The sequence below is a fragment of the Scyliorhinus torazame genome, chromosome 6, assembly GCF_047496885.1.
Source record: "Scyliorhinus torazame isolate Kashiwa2021f chromosome 6, sScyTor2.1, whole genome shotgun sequence".
In the NCBI taxonomy this organism is placed as follows: Eukaryota; Metazoa; Chordata; class Chondrichthyes; order Carcharhiniformes; family Scyliorhinidae; genus Scyliorhinus; species Scyliorhinus torazame.
In genome coordinates, this window is record NC_092712.1 from 275508173 (window position 1) to 275530484 (window position 22312).

General features: G+C 55.2%; 1 protein-coding gene across 1 annotated transcript; it reads right to left on the reverse strand.

The window, feature by feature from the left end:
* Positions 1-1967: 1967 nt before the first annotated feature.
* LOC140425438 (uncharacterized) lies at positions 1968-20380 on the reverse strand. Its single transcript, XM_072509707.1, has 2 exons — positions 18574-20380; positions 1968-7607 (listed from the first exon to the last, which is right to left on the reverse strand). The coding sequence occupies exon 2, from the start codon at positions 5881-5883 to the stop codon at positions 4918-4920; it is 966 nt and encodes a 321-aa protein (XP_072365808.1). The 5' UTR covers positions 5884-7607; positions 18574-20380; the 3' UTR covers positions 1968-4917.
* Between the last annotated feature and the right edge of the window lie 1932 nt (positions 20381-22312).

Below are 22312 nucleotides of genomic sequence, written 5' to 3' on the forward strand. Positions count from 1 at the left end.
TGCCAGCCAACGGTGCCCCTGGTAGCAGGGACGGGTGCCAGGACCGGGGGCACCGACGGTGCCTGACTGCGGGGGTGGTGGGGGACATGCGTGGGTGGGGCCCGCAGTGCCAAACGGGGCCACCATGTAGCCCATGGTACCTGGTTGGGCACGGGAGTATGCGCCATGCTACCATGTTGGCCTTGTACCCCCTGCAGAGAATGGCTTTCAGACACCAACCCGCGATGATGGCCGCCATGGTGATGATCGCAGCTTCAAGATGCCCTGCGGCATCATGAGCGCAGGTCGCTCAGAGAGGAGGCGGAGGCTGCAGCAGAAGAGCGGGCTGCAGAGGGGCAGGTGGCAGCCACACAGGCCGGGTTGGGGGGGGGGGGGCCCAACAGGCCAAGGAGGAGGAGGTGCCAAGGGGGCACTGGATGAGGCCCCGCGTGTACCGCAACCGCAGGTCATTCGAGGACCTTCCGGACTGGATATGCAGACAGCGACTGCGGATGAGCAGAGAGACAGTGCGACACATATGCCTGATGATGGCTCCTGGCACCTCGGGGGTATGGGGGAGGACACCCACTCCTGGTGACTGTCAAGGTGACGGTCGCCTTGAACGTCTATGCCACGGGATCCTTCCAGTCACTGAGTGGGGACCTGTCCGGGATTTCACAGACATCAGCGCACAGGTGCATCCGCGCCGTCACGGAGCCCCTATATGCCAGGGCGGACCAGTACATCTATTACCATGTGGAGCGCGCCCACCAGGGTCCAGGGGTGATCGATGGCATGCATGTCGACTTACGGCCACCGGCGGATAGCAGGCCGCTCTTCATGAACAGAAAGGGCTACCATTCGATGAACATTCAGCTGGTGTGTGACCAACAGATGTGCATTATGCACGTCTGTGCCCGGTACCCAGGCAGTGTGCATGATGCATTCATACTGACACACTCGGTGATCCCCGACATGTTTGAGGGGCGCACCCCCCCCTCCCCCCCCCCCCCCCCCCCCCCCCCCCCGGCTGTGGGGTTGGCTGCTGGGTGACAGGTGTTACCCGTTACGGTCGTGGCTGATGATGCCTATCCGGAGGCCACAGACCGACGCGGAGACCCATTATAATGATGCCCATACAGCGACCAGGGGTGTTGTCGAGAGTTGCTTCAGAGTCCTGAAGATACGCTTCAGGTGCCTGGAATGCTCTGGAGGGTCCCTCCAATACGAGTCAAGGAGGGTCGCCCAAATTGTGGTGGCCAGCTGCATCCTCCACGACATCGCGCAGCAAAGGGGCGATGTGCTGGAGGAGGATGAGAAGGAAGGGCAGGCCTCGTCAGATGAGGAGGAGGGGGACATTGAGTGGGACATGGGGCCCGGGCAGGCATGGGAGGCCGCACAACACCACCGCCAAGGCCAGCGCACAAGGGACACCCTCGTTGCCTCACGTTTCACCGACTAGTGGGGGGAGGGGGATTGATGGCCAGGGGCACGGACACCACCATCCCATACCCACACCCCTTCACCTCCCACACCACCAAACCACCCGTATGCACACCCCCTCCACAACACATGCCTGCGGCGCGACGAGCTGGGGGCACTGGGTATGCAGTGACAGCGGGTCTGGTCCATGGGATGGAGGATGATGATAACCCGCTCTGCGATGAGCTCCGTGCTCCACATCGTATGACAATGTCTGACTCATGCCCACAGGAGCACCTTCCACCTGGGTGATCCCTGCATGCGAGCTGCGCAGTCCATCACATGGTCCTGTCGAATCCCTGGGTTGGGGGTGCTGAGGACGGTCTGGGCAGGGGAGATGGGGAGAGGGGGAAAAACGGTCCACCCATTGGGCCTTCACTTGTCCTCCACCACCCACTTCCCCTGGCCAGCATTGACCGCCCCACCCCCATGATGTGTTAGGCACGTTCGTTCGATGTGGACTGCACTCGATGCAGGAAAGTTAGAAACAGACGTCTAACACAGGAAAAGATCCAACACTGTTTTATTCAACTAGATAAACTGCTGTACATATTCAGCTGTGGGTCGACACTATACTGATCTGACTAGTGACCTTGTAGTAGCCTGACCAGACTTACGAGCTACCGCATGGTGTTTGCACTGTGCTAGCTCGTGGACTCTGACTGTCTCAGTAGCTGGGTCCCGAGAGAGCGGGAAACCTAGTGCCCTCTAGCTTTATAGTGGTGATGTCCTGTCTGGTGATTGGCTGTGCTGTGTTGTATGCTTACTGGTCATCCTTTGTGTCAATCACTGCCTGTCTGCATCGCATTATATACATGAGTGGATATTATGACATCTCCCCCCATTTTTTTTGAGTTAAATAAATACTGAGGTGTGAGTATATATATATATATATATATATGCCTGACTATATACAAAAGGTGATTGAACAAACGTATATACATGGGAAGGTGTCGATAGTGCAGACACATGGCAAACTAAGCAATATTTACAAGAGTTAAGTCGATGGATTCAGTCACAAAAATTGACAAAAGTTAAGTCTACAGATTCAGTCTTTGTGGCGGGCGACGAATTCTTGTCGATCGGTGACCGCAGATCGGTGGCCTCGTGGCAGGGTACGTCTGGAGGAAGCATGATAGCCAGCGGAGCACTGCGGTCAAGTGGAACTCTTCACATTGCCCGTCTGTTGCGCCGTCGCAGGAAGCCATCAGCCATGCGAACAATGAAAGACCTCGGGGCAACTTGTTTGACAACAACAACTGTGGCTGACTAACCGCCCTCAGGCAACTGGACGCGAACATGATCGGCTGGAGCCAGCTCAGGTAAATCAGTGGCAAGAGAATCATATGTGGCCTTTTGTTGGGCCCGGGACTGCTGCACTTTTTGTAGTATCGTGAGGTGGTCAAGGTCTGGAACATGGATGGCCGGAACTGTGGTCCTCAGAGTGCGATTCATGAGCATCTGCGCTGGAGACAACCCAGTGGACAGTGGGGTTGCCCTGTATGCCAGCATTGCCAGGTTGAAATCGAAGCCTGAGTCTGCAGCTTTGCACATCAACCACTTGACACTCTTACCTTTCTCGGTCTTCCCGTTTGATTGCAGGTAGTGGGGACTGGGGGTAACATGATGGAAGTTGTAGGACTGTGCAAAATCAGACCATTCCTGGCTGTAAAAGCATGGACCGTTGTCGCTCATTACCGTGAGCGGTATCCCGTGCCTGGCGAACGTTTCTTTGCAGGCTTTGATGACCGCCTTCGACGTGAGGTCGGACAGTTTCACCACTTCTGGGTAACTGGAGAAGTAGTCGACCAGGAGTACGTAGTCACGCCCCTTGGCGTGGAAAAGGTCTACACCTACTTTGGACCACAGAGAGGTCACAATCTCGTGCTGTTGCAGTGTTTCCTTGGGTTGAGCCGGTTGAAACTTCCGACAGGTGGGGCAGTGGAGGACAGTGTTGGCAATACCCCGGTTAATGCCCGGCCAGTAAACCGCGTCCCGAGCTCCGTGTCAGCATTTCTTGACTCCAAGGTGACCCTCATGGAGTTGACCCAGCACCATAGCCTGCATGCTTTGAGGAATAACGATCCTGTCGAGTTTCGGAAGGATTCCCTCCACAACCGTCAGCTCGTCTTTAACATTAAAGAATTGGGGACACTGTCCCTTCTGCCAGCCATGGGTAAGGTGCTGCATCACACGCTACAGTAAGGGATCCTTGGCCGTTTCCTCAGGAATTTGGACCACCCGTTCGTCAGAGGCTGGGAGGTTGGTGGCACACAATTGCACTTGCGCTTCTATATGGCAGATGAAGTCACCTTGCTCACACGGTGTGGTGGTGGACCGGGATAGGGCCTCTGCAATGATTAGCTCTTTGCCTGGCGTGTAGACAAGTTCGAAGTCATAGCGGCGGAGTCGAAGAAGAATTCGCTGTAACCGAGGTGTCATGTCATTTATATCTTATCTGTTATGTGGACTAGAGGCCTGTGGTCCGTTCCACCGTGAATTTCGGCAGGCCGTAAACGTAGTCATGAAACTTGACTATTCTTGTCAGGAGACCCAGACACTCCTTTTCGATCTGGGCATACCGTTGCTCAGTGGGCGTCATGGCCCTGGAGGCATATGCCACTAGAGCCCAGGACGAGGAGTCATCTCGCTGGAGGAGCATCGCCCCAATGCCATCCTGGCTTGCATCAGTTGATATCTTGGTTTCTTTGGTTGGGTCGAAGAACGCTAGAACTGGGGCTGTGGTGAGCATTGCCTTCAGCTCACGCCATTCCGCTTCATGTGTGGGCAGCCACTGGAATTCCATTGACTTTTTGACGAGATGACGGAGGGACTTTGTGTGGGATGCAATATTGGGAATGAATTTCCCGAGAAAGTTGACCATCCCGAGGAAGCGGAGGACCGCCTTCTTGTCCCCCGGGGTCTTCATGGCATTGATCGGCAAGACCTTGTCGGCGTCTGGCCACACACCCTGCCACGAGCTTTGTTGGTCACCTAGAAACTTAATATCAGATTGACCAAATGAGCACTTGGCCCTGTTGAGCTGGAGACCATGTTCATGAATTCGCTGGAAGACCTGCTTGAGGCGAGCGATGTGTTCCTGGGGCGTTGTGGACCAGATGATCACGTCGTCCACGTATACTCGTACCCCCCTCGATGCCCTCCATCATCTGCTCCATGATGCGATGAAACACTTCGGAGGCAGATATGATACCGAAAGGCATGCGGTTGTAACTGTAGCGGCCGAACGGGGTGTTGAACGTGCACAGCTTGCGACTGGACGCGTCCAACTACATTTGCCAAAAACCCCAGGAGGCGTCCAGCTTAATGAAGAATTTGGCATGAGCCATCTCACTGGTTAACTCTTCACGCTTTGGGATCGGGTAATGCTCCCGCATGATGTTGCGGTTTAGATCCTTGGCATCAATGCAAATGCGGATCTCCCCTGATGGCTCTTTACGCAACCATGGAGCTGACCCAGTCTGTTGGTTCCATGACCTTCGAGATGATGCCCCGGTCTTGGAGGTCCTGTAGTTGCTTTTTCAGACGATCCTTGAGGGGCGCTGGCACCCGACGTGGTGCATGGATTACAGGGGTGGCGTTCAGCTTGAGCATTATTTTGTATCGGTACAGGAGCGTGCCCATTCCATCGAATACACTGTGGTACTGCGTGATAATGTCGTCTATGTCGGCTTGCAAATTTCCATCAGGCGAGGCCGTAGCCGGTGACGATGACATGGTGTGGACTCGCTGAACCAGGTTCAGGAGCTTGCACGCGTGAGCATCGAGCAGGGACGCCCTGTCTGGCCTGACGATTTCAAATCGTAACGTTGCCTTGATCGCCTTGTTGGATACCCCTAGTTGACACGAGCCACTGGCAGCTATGGCATTGCCATTGTAGTCAAGGAGCTGGCAGGCCGGTGGAAGAATGCTTGGTCGGGCCCGGATGGTGTCGAGGTCGGATTGTGAGATGGGGTTCGCAGACACCCCGGTAAATCGGATGCGAGCCTTGTTAACTGTGAGGACAGCACACCACTCGTCATCGGGATCCACACTGAGGATCGAGAGGCGTTGCGCAGGTGTGGTGGAGGACAGCTCATGTGTGGTTATGATGCCCACCCGATATGGAGACTGGAGGCAGTCAGCATCAGGGTCCGTTGGGCTGTCGGGATCAGAATCTGGCATGCCTTGCTGTATTGAGCGGATACTTCTGCGCCGCAGCTGGGATCGCAGACTGCTGAGCGGTGGAGCGGATCTGCAGAGGGCTGCGTAGTGGCCAGGCTTGCCACACTGGAGACATCGGCGTCCTCTTGCCGGACATTGCCGCTTTAAGTGGGTGGAGCCACAATTTGGACACGTCATGACGCTGCCGTCAGTGCGATCCGTGCGCAATCGCGCATGCGCAGTGCGGTCGGCCAACATACGCACCTGCGCAGTCGGTTTTCGGTCTCGTTGTCCACTCGGTCGTGGCGCGCATGTGCAGGGATCCAAGAAACGCGCGCAAAACGACGACTCTCCTCGATGCTCAGGCCCTGCATCTGTGCAATGGCCTGCACCCTTTCTGCCTCATGGGAGGCCAGCTTTGCAGTTTCTGCCGCCCTGATGTGGGAGTAACGATTCTTGGCATGCTCATGGACAACGCACGTCTCGATAGCGACAGAGAGGGTCAACCGTTTGATTTTAAGGAGCTGCTGCCGCAGGGAGTCGAGGTGGACCCCGAAAACAATCTGATCCCGGATCATGGAATCAGCCGTCGGGCCATAGTTACATGACTGCGCTAGGATGCGGAGATGGGTGACGAAGGACAGAAAAGGTTCATTCTCACCCTGAAGCCTCTGCTGGAAAACGTACCGTTCAAAGCTCTCATTCATCTCAATGTCGCAGTGGCTGTCGAACTTCAGCAAGACTGTTTTGAATTTCGTTTTGTCTTCGCCGCGGCGAATGTAAGCGAATTATAGATATGGATGGCGTGGTCCCCCGCACTGGAAAGAAATAGCTCGATCTTCCTGGCATCCAATGCTGCCTCGAGGTCGGAGGCCTCAATGTACAAGAGGAACTTTTGCTTGAGGATTTTCCAATTGGCGCCGAGGTTGACGGAGATGTGGAGTTGCGGAGGAGGCTGGATGTTTTCCATTTCACTGGATGGCTGCTTGCTGGTCGGTGCTGATTCACTCAAGGTAGGTCCGTCAAGATCAATATCACTCTGGTACCATGATGTGTTAGGCAGGTTGGTTTGATGTGGACTGCACTCGATGCAGGGAAGTTAGAAACAGACGTCTAACTCAGGAGAAGGTCCAACATTGTTTTATTCAACTAGATGAACTACTGTACATATTCAGCTGTAGGTCGACACTATACTGATCTGACTAGTGACCTTGTAGTAGTCTGACCAGACTTACTAGCTACCGCATGGTGTCTGTGCTTGCTAGTTCAAGGCTCTGGCTGTCTCAGTAGTTGGGTCCCGAGAGAGCGGGAAACCTAGTGCCCTCTGGCTTTATAGTGGTAGTGTCCTGTCTGGCTGTGCTGTGTTGTATGCTTACTGGTCATTCTATGTGTCAATCACTGCCTGTCTGCATATCATTGTATACATGAGTGGATATTATGACACACCACACCCATTAGACAGAGCACCGAGGCAGGTTTGAACGGTGTTAACAGATGTTTATTGTGAACAAATGTACCAAGTTTGCGCCCCAGCCCCTATACTGTGCCCTGCAGCCGTGCCAACTTAACTGGTGTCTAACTTTCTGGCCTTCTGCGCCCGAACAATTTTTCCCAGGTGATTCCCCAGACAGCAGGTGTGGAGATAGACCGCTGTGACTCCTGCCCTGAAACAAGAGGCACGTCTCCTGGGGCGGCCCGGCCTGGATGGGCCCAGCTGCTGCTCGGGCGCCCCGGCTGGCGTGCTGCCGTCTGTCCCCCGTGTGCTGGTGTCCTGTGTCTTTGTGTCGTCACTGATCTGGGCCGGGGGGCTGTTGTTGGAGCTGCCCTCCCCGTCGCTGCTAGAGTCCCTGTGGGCTGGCCGCCCGGGCGCTGGTGCGGGCGGTGTAAGCCTGATGCGCCCGGTTGGTCCGCGTCGGCTGGCCGTCCAGGTGCTGGATGCGGGCGGTGTTCGCCGGGTGCTCCAGGTCGGTCACCGCGTGGCCCTGCGACACACAATACACCATCATGGTTAGGCAGATGGAGGGGAGTGTGGGTCGCGGTACGGGGTGAGGGGGGAGTGCTGAGGGGAGAGTGCTGAGGGGAGAGGGCTGAGGGGAGAGGGCTGAGGGGAGAGGGCTGAGGGGAGAGGGCTGAGGGAGAGGGCTGAGGGGAGAGGGCTGAGGGGAGAGGGCTGAAGGGAGAGGGCTGAGGGGAGAGGGATGAGGGGAGAAGGACGAGGGGAAAGGGCTGAGGTGAGAGGGCTGAGGGGAGAGGGCTGAGGAGAGAGGGCTGAGGGGAGAGGGTTGAGGGGAGAGTGCTGAGGGGAGAGGGCTGAGGGGAGAGGGCTGAGGGGAAAGGGCTGAGGGGAGAGGGCTGAGGGGAGGCGGCTGAGGGGAGAGGGCTGAGGGGAAAGGGCTGAGGGGAAAGGGCTGAGGGGAAACGGCTGAGGGGAGGGTGCTGAGGGGAGCGGGCTGAGGGGAAAGGGCTGAGGGGAAAGGGCTAAGGAGAGAGGGCTGAGGGGAGAGGGCTGAGGGGAGAGGGCTGAGGGGAGGGGGCTGAGGGGAGCGGGCTGAGGGGAAAGGGCTGAGGGGAAAGGGCTGAGGGGAGAGGGCTGAGGGGAAAGGGCTGAGGGGAGAGGGCTGAGGGGAGAGGGCTGAGGGGAGAGGGCTGGGGGGAGAGGGCTGAGGGGAGGGGGCTGAGGGGAGCGGGCTGAGGGGAAAGGGCTGAGGGGAGAGGGCTGAGGGGAAAGGGCTGAGGGGAAAGGGCTGAGGGGAGAGGGCTGAGGGGAGAGGGCTGGGGGGAGAGGGCTGAGGGGAGGGGGCTGAGGGGAGCGGGCTGAGGGGAAAGGGCTGAGGGGAGAGGGCTGAGGGGAGAGGGCTGAGGGGAGAGGGCTGAGGGGAAAGGGCTGAGGGGAGAGGGCTGGGGGGAGAGGGCTGAGGGGAGAGGGCTGAGGGGAGAGGGCTGAGGGGAGAGGGCTGAGGGGAAAGGGCTGAGGGGAGAGGGCTGAGGGGAAAGGGCTGAGGGGAGAGGGCTGAGGGGAGAGGCCTGAGGGGAGAGGGCTGAGGGGAGAGGGCTGAGGGGAAAGGGCTGAGGGGAAAGGGCTGAGGGGAGAGGGCTGAGGGGAGAGGGCTGAGGGGAGAGGGCTGAGGGGGAGGGCTGAGGGGAGAGGGCTGAGGGGAGAGGGCTGAGGGGAGAGGGCTGAGGGGAAAGAGCTGAGGGGAAAGGGCTGAGGGGAGAGGGCTGGGGGGAGAGGGCTGAGGGGAGAGGGCTGAGGGGGAGGGCTGAGGGGAGAGTGCTGAGGGGAGAGGGCTGAGGGGAGAGGGCTGAGGGGAAAGAGCTGAGGGGAAAGGGCTGAGGGGAGAGGGCTGGGGGGAGAGGGCTGAGGGGAGAGGGCTGAGGGGGAGGGCTGAGGGGAGAGGGCTGAGGGGGAGGGCTGAGGGGAGAGGGCTGAGGGGAGAGTGCTGAGGGGAGAGGGCTGAGGGGAGAGGGCTGAGGGGAAAGGGCTGAGGGGAGAGGGCTGAGGGGAGAGGGCTGAGGGGAGAGGGCTGTGGTAAACCACTGTGTTCCTATATTAAGGGTTGTACGGTAGAACCTGCACTACAGGTTCACCTGGACCCCTGCATGCTAGCTCCGCCCAGGAGCCGGGTTATAAATACACGTGGCCTTCAGCTAGCAGCCATTTCGCCAGCTGCTGTAGGAGGCCACACTTCAGATACTAATCAAGCCTCAGTTTGAATTCAACTTCGTCTCCAGCCAAATCAATCGAGCCTCAATTTATTAGTATCTGATTCAGAAGATGGACCTCCGGATTAAACCAAATCGCCTGTAGCTGGATCCACACGTAAGCGACGCCAGAAAGGACTTCCAGCACTGGCTAGCTTGTTTTGAAGCGTATATCAACGTGGCGCCGACCCCTGTTCCAGAGGCTCAGAAGATTCAAATCTTGTACTCCAGACTCAGCTCTAAAATCTTCCCGCTGATCCAGGATGCGCCCAGTCATAGACGCTGTGACTCGACTCAGAGAGTTATGAGCAGAAGACGAACACGCTCTTCACCAGACACGAGCTCGCAACGCGTACTCAACTACCTGGTGAGTCAATCGAGGACTTCTGGAGGGCCCTGATCCCACTAGTTCGGGACTGTGACTGCCAGGACGTTACAGCTAAGGAGCACTCATCTCCTTATGAGGGACGCTTTTGTAACTGGGATTGGGTCCGATGTTATCAGGCAGCGGCTCCTTGAAGGGGCCACGCGCGATCTCGCAGAGACTAAAACACTAGCGTTTTCCATGACGGTCGCCCTGCACAATGTACAGTCCTACGCCCCCAACCGCGTGGCCCACTCCTCCTATGCTTCATGGGCCCCGCAGGCAGCCGCCCCAGCGAGGGCGCTACCCGCCCAGTACGCCTGCGCTACGCGCCAGCCGGTGATCTCCGGGGGGCCCCGATGTTATTTTTGCGGCCAACAAAGACACACCCGCCAATGCTGCCCGGCCCGCGCTGCCCTTTGTAAGGCCTGCGGGAAGAAGGGCCACGACGCAGCGGTGTGCCAGGCCCGCTCAGCGGCAGCGGTCGCACCCACCCACCCAACCCCCCGGTCACGGACAATGGGCGCCGCTATCCTCCCCTCCTCCCCAGGCCATGTAAGAGCAATGGCCGCCGCCATCTTCTACCCCGCACAACACGTGCGTCTGATGGGCGCCGCCATCTTGCTCCACCCCCACAACGTGCGTTCCATGGGCGCTGGCATTTTGTGAACCCCAGGACCTTCGGGCGCCGCCAACTTGTCCACCCGCAGCACACGGAGACCAACGGCGTTTCAGGACCCCGAAGCAGCGGCCGCCTCACTACCTGACTATCAACCACGACTCGCACCCATGGTAATCGACCAGTCCAGACCACACACTCTGACCAAAGCATCCACCAGCGTGAAAGTCAACGGCCACGTGACCTCCTGCCTACTGGATTCCAGGAGCACCGAGAGCTTTGTACATCCAAATACGGGAAGGCGCTGCTCCCTTAAGGTACACCCTACCAATCAAAGTATCTCCCTGGCCTCCGGATCCCATCGCGTAGCGATCCGGGGGTACTGCACGGTCACGCTCACAGTCCGAGGCGTAGAGTTCCACGGTTTTGGCCTCTACGTCCTCCCAAACCTCTGCGTTGCACTTAGCCTTGGCCTGAATTTTCAGTGCAACAGAGCCTGACCCTTAAATTCGGCGGACCCTTACCACCCCTCACTGTGTGCGGCCTCGCGACCCTAAAGGTCGATCCTCCTTCCCTCATTTCCAATCTAACTCCAGATTGCAAACCCATCGCCACCAGGATAAGGCCTTCATCAGGTCCGAGGTCCAGCGGTTGCTTCAGGAGGGAGTCATCGAGGCCAGCAACAGCCCCTGGAGAGCTCAAGTGGTAGTGGTTAAGTTTGGGGAGAAAAATCGAATGGTCGTGGACTACAGCCAGACCATCAACAGGTACACGCAGCTCGACGTGTACCCCCTCCCACGCATATCTGACATGGTTAACCAGATTGCACAGTACCAGGTCTTCTCAATGGTGGACCTGAAATCCGCTTACCACCAGCTCCCCATCCGTAGATCGGACCGGCCATACACCGCCTTCGAGGCAGACGGCCGGCTATATCACTTCCTTAGGGTCCCCTTCGGCGTCACCAATGGGGTTTCGGTCTTCCAAAGGGAGATGGACCGAATGGTCGACCGGTACGGCTTGCGGGCCATGTTTCCGTACCTAGACAATGTGACCATCTGCGGCCATGATCAGCAGGACCACGATGCCAGCCTCGCTAAATTTCTCCACACCGCCACTCTCCTCAACCTCACGTACAACAAGGAGAAGTGTGTGTTCCGTACAAACCGCTTAGCCATCCTCGGCTACGTGGTCCAGAAAGGAGTTCTGGGGCCCGATCCCAACCGCATGCGCCCCCTCATGGAGCTTCCCCTCCCCCACTGCCCCAAGGCCCTCAAACGCTGCCTGGGGTTCTTCTCGTATTACGCTCAGTGGGTCCCAAACTATGCGGACAAGGCCCACCCACTCATACAGTCCACTCATTTCCTCCTGACGGCAGAGGCCCAACGGGCCTTCGCCCGGATCAGAGCTGATGTTGCCAAGGCCACAATGCACGCTGTAGACGAAACACTTCCTTTCCAAGTAGAAAGCGACGCATCGGACGTCGCCCTTGCCGCCACCCTCAACCAGGCAGGCTGCCTGTGGCATTCTTTTCCCGCACCCTCCATGCCTCCGAAATTCGGCACTCATCCGTCGAAAAGGAGGCCAGGCTATCGTTGAGGCTGTGCGACATTGGAGGCATTACCTGGCCGGCAGGAGATTCACTCTCCTCACTGACCAACGGTCAGTAGCCTTCATGTTCAACAACACGCAGCGGGGCAAGTTCAAAAATGACAAAATCTTGCAGTGGAGAATCGAGCTCTCCACCTATAACTACGAGATTAGGTATCGCCCTGACAAACTCAACGAGCCCCCAGACGCCCTATCCCGAGGTACATGTGCCAGCGCACAGGTAGACTGACTCCGGACCCTGCACGACAGCCTTTGTCACCCAGGGGTCACTCTGTTGTACCACTTCATTAAGGCACAAAATTTGCCCTACTCCGTCGGGGAAGTAAGGACGATCACCAAGGACCGCCAGGTCTGTGCGGAATGCAAGCTGCACTTCTACCGGCCGGACCGCGCGCACCTGGTGAAGGCCTCCCGCCCCTTTAAACGCCTCAGCGTGGATTTCAAAGGCCCCCTCCCCTCCTCCGACCGACACACGTATTTCCTCAGTGTGATCGATGAATACTCCCGTTTTCCCTTCGCCATCCCATGCCCCGACCTGGCGTCTGCCACCGTCATTAAAGCCCTTAATTCTATCTTCACTCTTTTCGGCTTCCCCGCCTACATCCACAGTGACAGGGGATCCTCATTCATGAGTGATGAGCTGCACCAGTTCCTGCTCAGCAGGGGTATCACCTCCAGCAGAACGACGAGCTACAACCCCCGGGGAAACGGACAGGTAGAAAGGGAGAATGGGACGGTATGGAGGGCCATCCAGCTGGCCCTACGGTCCAGAAATCTCCCGGCCTCCCGCTGGCAAGAGGTCCTCCTTAATGCACTACATTCCATTCGCTCATTACTTTTCACTGCTACTAACAGTACACCGCATGAACGCCTTTTTGCCTTCCCCAGGAAGTCCACATCCGGGGTATCGCTCCCAGCTTGGCTTACAGCTCCGGGAACCGTGCTTCTCCGTAAACATGTGCGGCTCCACAAGGTGGATCCGTTGGTGGAAAGGGTGCACCTGCTCCACGCATACCCACAGTACGCCTACGTGGCGTTCCCCGACGGCCACCAAGATACCGTCTCCCTCAGGAACCTGGCACCAGCAGGTTCCGCCCCCACACCACCCCTGACGCCCCCGGCGCCACCCTCCCCTCCCCCGTCGCCCCCATCACCCCCCCTAGGACCGTCCGTCCTCCCCCTGCCCACCCCCGTTGATGAAGAGGATTTCGGCACGCTCCCGGAGTCAACTTCGACCACGACAGCACCAACATCGCCGGACCGGCTGAACCTCTGACCGGCCCACCGGATGACCAGAGACATTTTCTTTCCACTGTTCTGTATATATTAAAGATTGCGAATTGTAGATAGTTATCCACCACCCCCGGCGGACTCAATTTTAACAGGGGGTGAATGTGGTAAACCACTGGGTTCCTATATTAAGGGTTTTACGGTAGAACCTGCACAGTAACTTTGAAATTTTAAAAAATATATTTAAAAAAAAAAAAATTTTTTTTTAAATTTTAATTTTAATTAATTGACGCAATGTCAGTTAGAGGGGTGCAGTGCTCTGACCGTGAGATGTGGCAGGTCCGGGAGGCTTCCAGCCTCCCGGATGGCTTCATCTTCAGAAAGTGCACCCAACTGGAGCTCCTCACAGACGCATGGTTCGGTTGGAGCAGCAATTGGATGCACTTAGGAGCATGCAGGTGGCGGAAAGCGTCATAGATCGCAATTATATAAATGTGGTCACACCCAAGGTGCAGGCAGAGAAATGGGTGACCACCAGAAAGGGCAGGCAGTCAGTGCAGGAATCCCCTGTGGTTGTCCCCCTCTCGAACAGGTATACCCCTTTGGATACTGTCGGGGGGGATAGCCTATCAGGGGAAAACAGCAGCAGCCAGAGCAGTGGCACCACGGCTGGCTCTGATGTTCAGAAGGGAGGGTCAAAGCGCAGAAGAGCAATAGTCATAGGGGACTCTATAGTCAGGGGCACAGATAGGCGCTTCTGTGGACGTGAAAGAGACTCCAGGATGGTATGTTGCCTCCCTGGTGCCAGGGTCCAGGATGTCTCCGAACGGGTAGAGGGCATCCTGAATGGGGAGGGCAAACAGGCAGAGGTCGTTGTACATATTGGTACTAACGACCTAGGCAGGAAGGGGCATGAGGTCCTGCAGCAGGAGTTCAGGGAGCTAGGCAGAAAGTTAAAAGACAGGACCTCTAGGGTTGTAATCTCGGGATTACTCCCTGTGCCACGTGCCAGTGAGGCTAGAAATAGGAAGATAGAGCAGCTAAACACGTGGCTAAACAGCTGGTGTAGGAGGGAGGGTTTCCGTTATCTGGACCACTGGGAGCTCTTCCGGGGCAGGTGTGACATATATAAGGACGGGTTGCATCTAAACCGGAGAGGCATAAATATCCTGGCCGCGAGGTTTGCTAGTATCACACGGGAGGGTTTAAACTAGTATGGCAGGGGGGTGGGCACGGGAGCAATAGGTCAGAAGGTGAGAGCATTGAGGGAGAACTAGGGAATAGGGACAGTGTGGCTCTGAGGCAGAGCAGACAGGGAGAAGTTGCTGAACACAGCGGGTCTGGTGGCCTGAAGTGCATATGTTTTAATGCAAGAAGTATTACGGGTAAGGCAGATGAACTTAGAGCTTGGATTAGTACTTGGAACTATGATGTTGTTGCCATTACAGAGACCTGGTTGAGGGAAGGGCAGGATTGGCAGCTAAACGTTCCAGGATTTAGATGTTTCAGGCGGGATAGAGGGGGATGTAAAAGGGGAGGCGGAGTTGCGCTACTGGTTCGGGAGAATATCACAGCTGTACTGCGGGAGGACACCTCAGAGGGCAGTGAGGCTATATGGGTAGAGATCAGGAATAAGAAGGGTGCAGTCACAATGTTGGGGGTTTACTACAGGCCTCCCAACAGCCAGCGGGAGATAGAGGAACAGATAGGTAGACAGATTTTGGAAAAGAGTAAAAACAACAGGGTTGTGGTGATGGGAGACTTCAACTTCCCCAATATTGACTGGGACTCACTTAGTGCCAGGGGCTTAGACGGGGCGGAGTTTGTAAGGAGCATCCAGGAGGGCTTCTTAAAACAACATGTAGACAGTCCAACTAGGGAAGGGGCGGTACTGGACCTGGTATTGGGGAATGAGCCCGGCCAGGTGGTAGATGTTTCAGTAGGGGAGCATTTCGGTAACAGTGACAACAATTCAGTAAGTTTTTAAGTACTGGTGGACAAGGATAAGAGTGGTCCTAGGATGAATGTGCTAAATTGGGGGAAGGCTAAGAATAACAATATTAGGCGGGAACTGAAGAACATAGATTGGGGGCGGATGTTTGAGGGCAAATCAACATCTGACATGTGGGAGGCTTTCAAGTGTCAGTTGAAAGGAAGTCAGGACCGGCATGTTCCTGTGAGGAAGAAGGATAAATACGGCAATTTTCGGGAACCTTGGATAACGAGAGATATTGTAGGCCTCGTCAAAAAGAAAAAGGAGGCATTTGTCACGGCTAAAAGGCTGGGAACAGACGAAGCCTGCGTGGAATATAAGGAAAGTAGGAAGGAACTTAAGCAAGGAGTCAGGAGGGCTAGAAGGGGTCACGAAAAGTCATTGGCAAATAGGGTTAAGGAAAATCCCAAGGCTTTTTACACGTACATAAAAAGCAAGAGGGTAGCCAGGGAAAGGGTTGGCCCACTGAAGGACAGGGGAGGGAATCTATGTGTGGAGCCAGAGGAAATGGGCGAGGTACTAAATGAATACTTTGAATCAGTATTCACCAAAGAGAAGAAATTGGTAGATGTTGAGTCTGGAGAAGGGTGTGTAGATAGCCTGGGCCATATTGAGATCCAAAAAGACGAGGTGTTGGGTGTCTTAAAAAATATTAAGGTAGATAAGTCCCCAGGGCCTGATGGGATCTACTCCAGAATACTGAAGGATGCTGGAGAGGAAATTGCTGAGGCCTTGACAGAAATCTTTGGATCCTCACTGTCTTCAGGGGATGTCCCGGAGGACTGGAGAATAGCCAATGTTGTTCCTCTGTTTAAGAAGGGTAGCAAGGATAATCCAGGGAACTACAGGCCGGTGAGCCTTACTTCAGTGGTAGGGAAATTACTGGAGAGAATTTTTCGAGACAGGATCTACTCCCATTTGGAGCAAATGGATGTATTAGTGAAAGGCAGCATGGTTTTGTGAAGGGGAGGTCGTGTCTCACTAACTTGATAGAGTTTTTCGAGGAGGTCACTAAGATGATTGATGCAGGTAGGGCAGTGGATGTTGTCTATATGGACTTCAGTAAGGCCTTTGACAAGGTCCCTCATGGTAGACTAGTACAAAAGGTGAAGTCACACGGGATCAGGGGTGAGCTGGCAAGGTGGATACAGAACTGGCTAGGTCATAGAAGGCAGAGAGTAACAATGGAAGGATGCTTTTCTAATTGGAGGGCTGTGACCAGTGGTGTTCCACAGGGATCAGTGCTGGGACCTTTGCCCTTTGTAGTATATATAAATGATTTGGAGGAAAATGTAACTGGTCTGATTAGTAAGTTTGCAGACGACACAAAGGTTGCTGGAATTGCGGATAGCGATGAGGACTGTCAGAGGATACAGCAGGATTTAGATTGTTTGGAGACTTGGGCGGAGAGATGGCAGATGGAGTTTAATCCGGACAAATGTGAGGTAATGCATTTTGGAAGGTCTAATGCAGGTAGTGAATATACAGTGAATGGTAGTACCCTCAAGAGTATTGAAAGTCAAAGAGATCTAGGAGTACAGGTCCACAGGTCATTGAAAGGGGCAACACAGGTGGAGAAGGTAGTCAAGAAGGCATACGGCATGCTTGCCTTCATTGGCCGGGGCATTGAGTATAAGAATTGGCAAGTCATGTTGCAGCTGTATAGAACCTTAGTTAGGCCACACTTGGAGTATAGTGTTCAATTCTGGTCGCCACACTACCAGAAGGATGTGGAGGCTTTAGAGAGGGTGCAGAAGAGATTTACCAGAATGTTGCCTGGTATGGAGGGCATTAGCTATGAGGAGCGGTTGAATAAACTCGGTTTGTTCTCACTGGAATGAAGGAGGTTGAGGGGAGACCTGATAGAGGTCTACAAAATTATGAGGGGCATAGACAGAGTGGATAGTAAGAGGCTTTTCCCCAGGGTAGAGGGGTCAATTACTAGGTGGCACAGGTTTAAGGTGCGAGGGGCAAGGTTTAGAGTAGATGTACGAGGCAAGTTTTTTACGCAGAGGGTAGTGGGTGCCTGGAACTCGCTACCGGAGGAGGTGGTGGAAGCAGGGACGATAGTGACATTTAAGGGGCATCTTGACAAATACATGAATAGGATGGGAATAGAGGGATACGGACCCAGGAAGTGTAGAAGATTGTAGTTTAGTCGGGCAGCATGGTCGGCACGGGCTTGGAGGGCCGAAGGGCCTGTTCCTGTGCTGTACATTTCTTTGTTCTTTGTACAGGTTCACCTGGGCCCCTGCATGTTAGCTCCGCCCAGGAGCCGGGTTATAAATACACGTGGCCTTCAGCTAGCAGCCATTTCGTCAGCTGCTGTAGGAGGCCACACTTCAGATACTAATAAAGCCTCAGTTTGAATTCAACTTCGTCTCCAGCCAAATTGATCGTGCCTCAAGGGCTGAGGGGAAAGGGCTAAGGAGGGAGGGTGGAGGGTAAAGGGCTGAGGGGAAAGGGCTGAGGGGAAAGGGCTGAGGGGAGAGGGCTGAGGGGAGAGGCCTGAGGGGAGAGGGCTGAGGGGAGAGGGCTGAGGGGGGAGGGGGCCAGGCCGGGGGGGGGCGGGATCTCACTTGGTGGCACGCCCCCGACCTCGGCATGGGCAATCTCCCGGTCCTCGGGTGCACCGGCTCTGTCCAGTGCCCTCTGCTCGTGCACGGTGAGCTGGCGCAGGTCAGGTTCACCCCCTCAGGTTCGGGCTAGGTCCCGTTGGTTATGGGCGCACTTTTCCTGAGGGGGGGGAATGACAGCATTGTTAGGCGGTCCACTGCATGCAATTGGGTGTATGTTGGCATGGGTGCACAGGGCACTGGGCCAACGCGGCTTGTTTGGGTGGCTGCAGCCATGCGGGTCACGGCTGTGGTTGTATCATCCCCCTGGAGAGGGGGTGGGTGTCACACATGTGCGGGGTAGGGGGGTTGGTGCCATGGGCACACTGCTGGGTACTCACCCTGGCTGCCTTCAGTAGGTCGTGGAGCTTTTTGTGGCACTGCTCGCCAGTCCCGGGTGTCACCACAGTGGCACTCACGTCCGCGCCCACCTCCCTCCACAGACGCCGGGCCACGTTGGCTGGCACTCTCCGGCCCGGTCCGGGGTACAGACGCCCTTTCCTCTCCTCGAAGGGCCTCCGCCAGCCGGTGCGAGTTGGTGCGTGCGCGGGAGCGCCAGTGTGTGCTGGCGTCATCCCTGCGCAAGCGCAGAGGGCTTTGTTTCTGCACCGGCAATGGCGGACTGTTACAGCCGCCAGTGCGGAACAATAGAGTGCCCACGCGGCACAGGCCCGCCCGCGGATCGGTGGGCCCCAATCGCGGCCAGGCCACCGTGGGGGCACCTCCCGGGGCCAGACCCCCCCCCCCCCCCCCCCCCCCCCCCGAGAGCCCCGGAGGCTGCCCACGGAGCTGGGTCCCGCCGGTAGGGACCTACCTTGATTTACGCCGGTGGGACCCTCGTTAAACGGGCGGGACTTCGGCCCATCGCAGCCCGGTGAATTTGGGCGGCCCATTGAGTCACGCTGGTCCCCGCCATTCTCCGAGGCGGATGGCGCGATTCACGCTAGGGCGTTTTTTGGGGCGGCGGAGAATTCGGAGGACGGCGGGGGCGGGTTCACGCCGACTTCCGGCGATTCTCCAACCCGGTGGGGGGTCGGAGAATCCCACCCACAATCTCTCTCTCACACACATACTTTTCACACACACACTCTCTCACACACACACACATTCTCTCTCTCACACACTCTCTCTCACACACACTCTCTCACACACACTCCCTCACACACACACACATTCTCTCTCTCACACACTCCCTCACACGCACTCTCTCTCACACACACACTCTCACACACACACTCCCTCATACACACACTCCCTCACACACATACACTCTCTCACACACACTCTCTCTCACACACACTCTCTCACACACTCTCTCTCACACACTCTCTCTCACACACACACTCTCTCACACACACTCCCTCACACACACACACATTCTCTCTCTCACACACTCCCTCACACGCACTCTCTCTCACACACACACTCTCACACACACACTCCCTCATACACACACTCCCTCACACACATACACTCTCTCACACACACTCTCTCTCACACACACTCTCTCACACACTCTCTCTCACACACACTCTCTCACACACACACACATTCTCTCTCACACATACACTCCCTCACACACACACATTCTCTCACTCACGCACTCTCACATTCACTCTCACACACACACTCTCACACACACACTCTCTCATACACTCTCTCACACGCACTCTCTCTCTTACACACTCTCTCACGCGCACTCTCTCTCACACACACACTCGCTCACACACACATTCTCTCTCTCACACATACACTCTCTCACACACACACTCCCTCACACACACACACATTCTCTCACTCACACACTCTCACACGCACTCTCTCTCACACACACACTCTCACACACATTCTCTCTCTCACACATACACTCTCTCACACACACTCTCACACACACACTCCCTCACACACACATTCTCTCTCTCACACACACTCTCTCATTCACACACTCTCTCACACAAACTCTCTCACACACACACTCTCTCACACACACACTCTCTCACTCACACACACACTCTCACACACTCTTCACACACACTTTCACACACACTCCCTCACACACACACACGTTTTCTCTCTCACACACTCTCTCACATGCACTCTCTCTCACACACACTCTCTCACACACACACTCTCTCTCACACACACACTCTCACACTCTCTCACACGCACTCTCTCTCATACACACACTCTCACACAAACACTCTCACACACACTCTCACACAAACACTCTCTCTCACACACACACACTCTCTCACACGCACTCTCTCTCACACACACTCTCTCTCACAAACCCTCTCTCACACACTCTCACACACACACACTCTCTCACACACACTCTCTCTCACAAACCCTCTCTCACACTCTCACACACACACACTCTCTCACACACACTCTCTCTCACTCTCACGTGCACACTCTCTCTCACACACACTCTCTCTTACACACTCTCACGCGCACAGTCTCTCTCTCACACACACTCTCTCTCTCTCCGGCAAGTGTACTTGCGACAAGCAGGTCACTGAGGATGGTGTCTAATTGCTTCTCCTCCTTGTTGGTTCCCTCACCCACTGCCCCAGACCCAGTCGAGCAGCTAAGTCCTTTAGTGCTCGGTTAGTAGTGGTGTAAAATGCTGCCTTGAATGTTAATGACTGTGCTCCGTGTCCATCAGTTGGGCTCCATAGCAGGAGTTGGACTTTGTTCGAACATCTCCACTCATTCTGAAGATATTGGAGACGGGGAGAGGAAAAGCTGTTTGACGGACAGCCAAGAATCCGCCAATCAGTTACCGAAATGGCGGTTTGTTATCCAGTTGATGTTAGAAAGTAGAAACAGCACAGGGACAAGGTGTGACAGGCCACCAGAGGCGGAGCTGATTATTTGGAGTTTGGATGCGATGAAATGCTTATGAAAATGTCAAAGGGGAATTGAGAACTCAAGCAGACTGCGAGTGGCTGGTATCTTTAACGGGGTTAAAAATTTGTTCAATCCTTTCGGGATTGAGCTTGCTAGGTTGTTAGGATGAGACATTTTATTTGAGAGACTTGAATGATTTCATGATCATCTAACGGTGGCGAAGCATGTTGTGACATAGGAAAAGCTGGAGTCATCATGTAGGGGTGTGGAAGATATCACTTCAATCATCTGGAATGAGGTTGCTTTGAATTTCCATAATAAACAACAGTGTGGCTTTGCAATGCCTAACAACTGCCACCTTGTCAGATACCAAGTATAATGTAGGCTCTTACAGGACTTTAATGAGAGTCAGGGAGAACCAGTAGAATGATCGTTTTTTTTCTCTTAATTGCATCCCCCTCACTACCTCCAAATGAAGCCATTACTACAGCCAAGCTGTCTAAATTACACACACAATTATAATCATTTCCAATGAAGCCGCGCTCACTGAATAACAAACAGCTACCACTGCGAATGCTGGGACTGAATGATCACAGTTCCTCATGCAGCCATTACTATGATTGCTGCTACTGTGTTCCTGTCCATCAGCACAGCGACCACAATGGGGTTGAATGAATTCACTCTATTGCCCTGGTTTCTGAGTCTACCTGGTTGTTTCTGGGTAGCAGTCACCCATTCTGTGACAAGTCACTCTCGACGTCGTCACTCCAGCACCTCCTCCTTGATCCTGCTCAGCTTCTTGCTCGGTGCAGCCGAAAGGTAGTCCAGCTGATAAAAACAGAAGTGTCATGGGTTAAAGATCTCCAAATCCAGGTGAAGGAAGTTAAATCCAGCCGCGGGTTGTGAAGGTTCCAATTCAAAGATATTCGGGTGAATTCTCTCCAGTCGCGTGTTTCTCGCCGGTGCACCGTCACCGGCAGCGGGATGCTCCATTCCCGCTGCTGGCCAGTGGGATTTCCCATTGTAGCCGCCCCCACATCCCTGGGAAACCTGGGTGCGGGGTTGCGCGGCTGGCAGAACGGAAAATCCCGCCGGCGGAGAATTCACCCATTGTGATTTTGAGAGCCAAGTATTCTTACGCCCGAAGTACACACTAAGGCACAAACATCTGGATTAGGAGCAGGAGGAGGCCACTCTGCCCCTTGAGCCTGCTCCGCCATTCAATAAAATCATGACTGATCTAATTGTAAATTCAATCACACATTTCTGCCTACCCCATAACCTTCCACCTCCCCCCCCCCTTGCTTCTCAAGAATATATCTAACTCTGTCTTTAAAAAACTCAGTCACTGATTCCATCACCTTTTTCCTACTGGGGAGTTGAACAGAGGCAGCCTGGAGCACCATAATTACAGACCGGGGATCGGAGAGTGGCCTTTGTTACCTAGGAGCTGGACCGAAGCATTCGGGAGCACCTTGGATCACTATCTGTGTGAAGTTTGCACATTCACCCCATGATGCAAAGATATGCAGGTTAGGTGGATTGGCCATGCTAAATTGCCTCCTACCATCCAAAGGTGTGCAGGTTAGATGGGGTTAGGGGTTATGGGGTTAGGGCAGGGGAGTAGGTCGAAGTAGGGTGCTCTTTCAGAGGGTCGGTGCAGACTTGGTGGGCCGAATGGCCTCCTTCTGCACTGTAGG

Coding starts and splice junctions, on each gene's coding strand:
- LOC140425438 (XM_072509707.1), bottom strand. CDS start 5,883: ATGTTGGCCGACCGCACTGCGCATGCGCGATTGCGCACGGATCGCACT.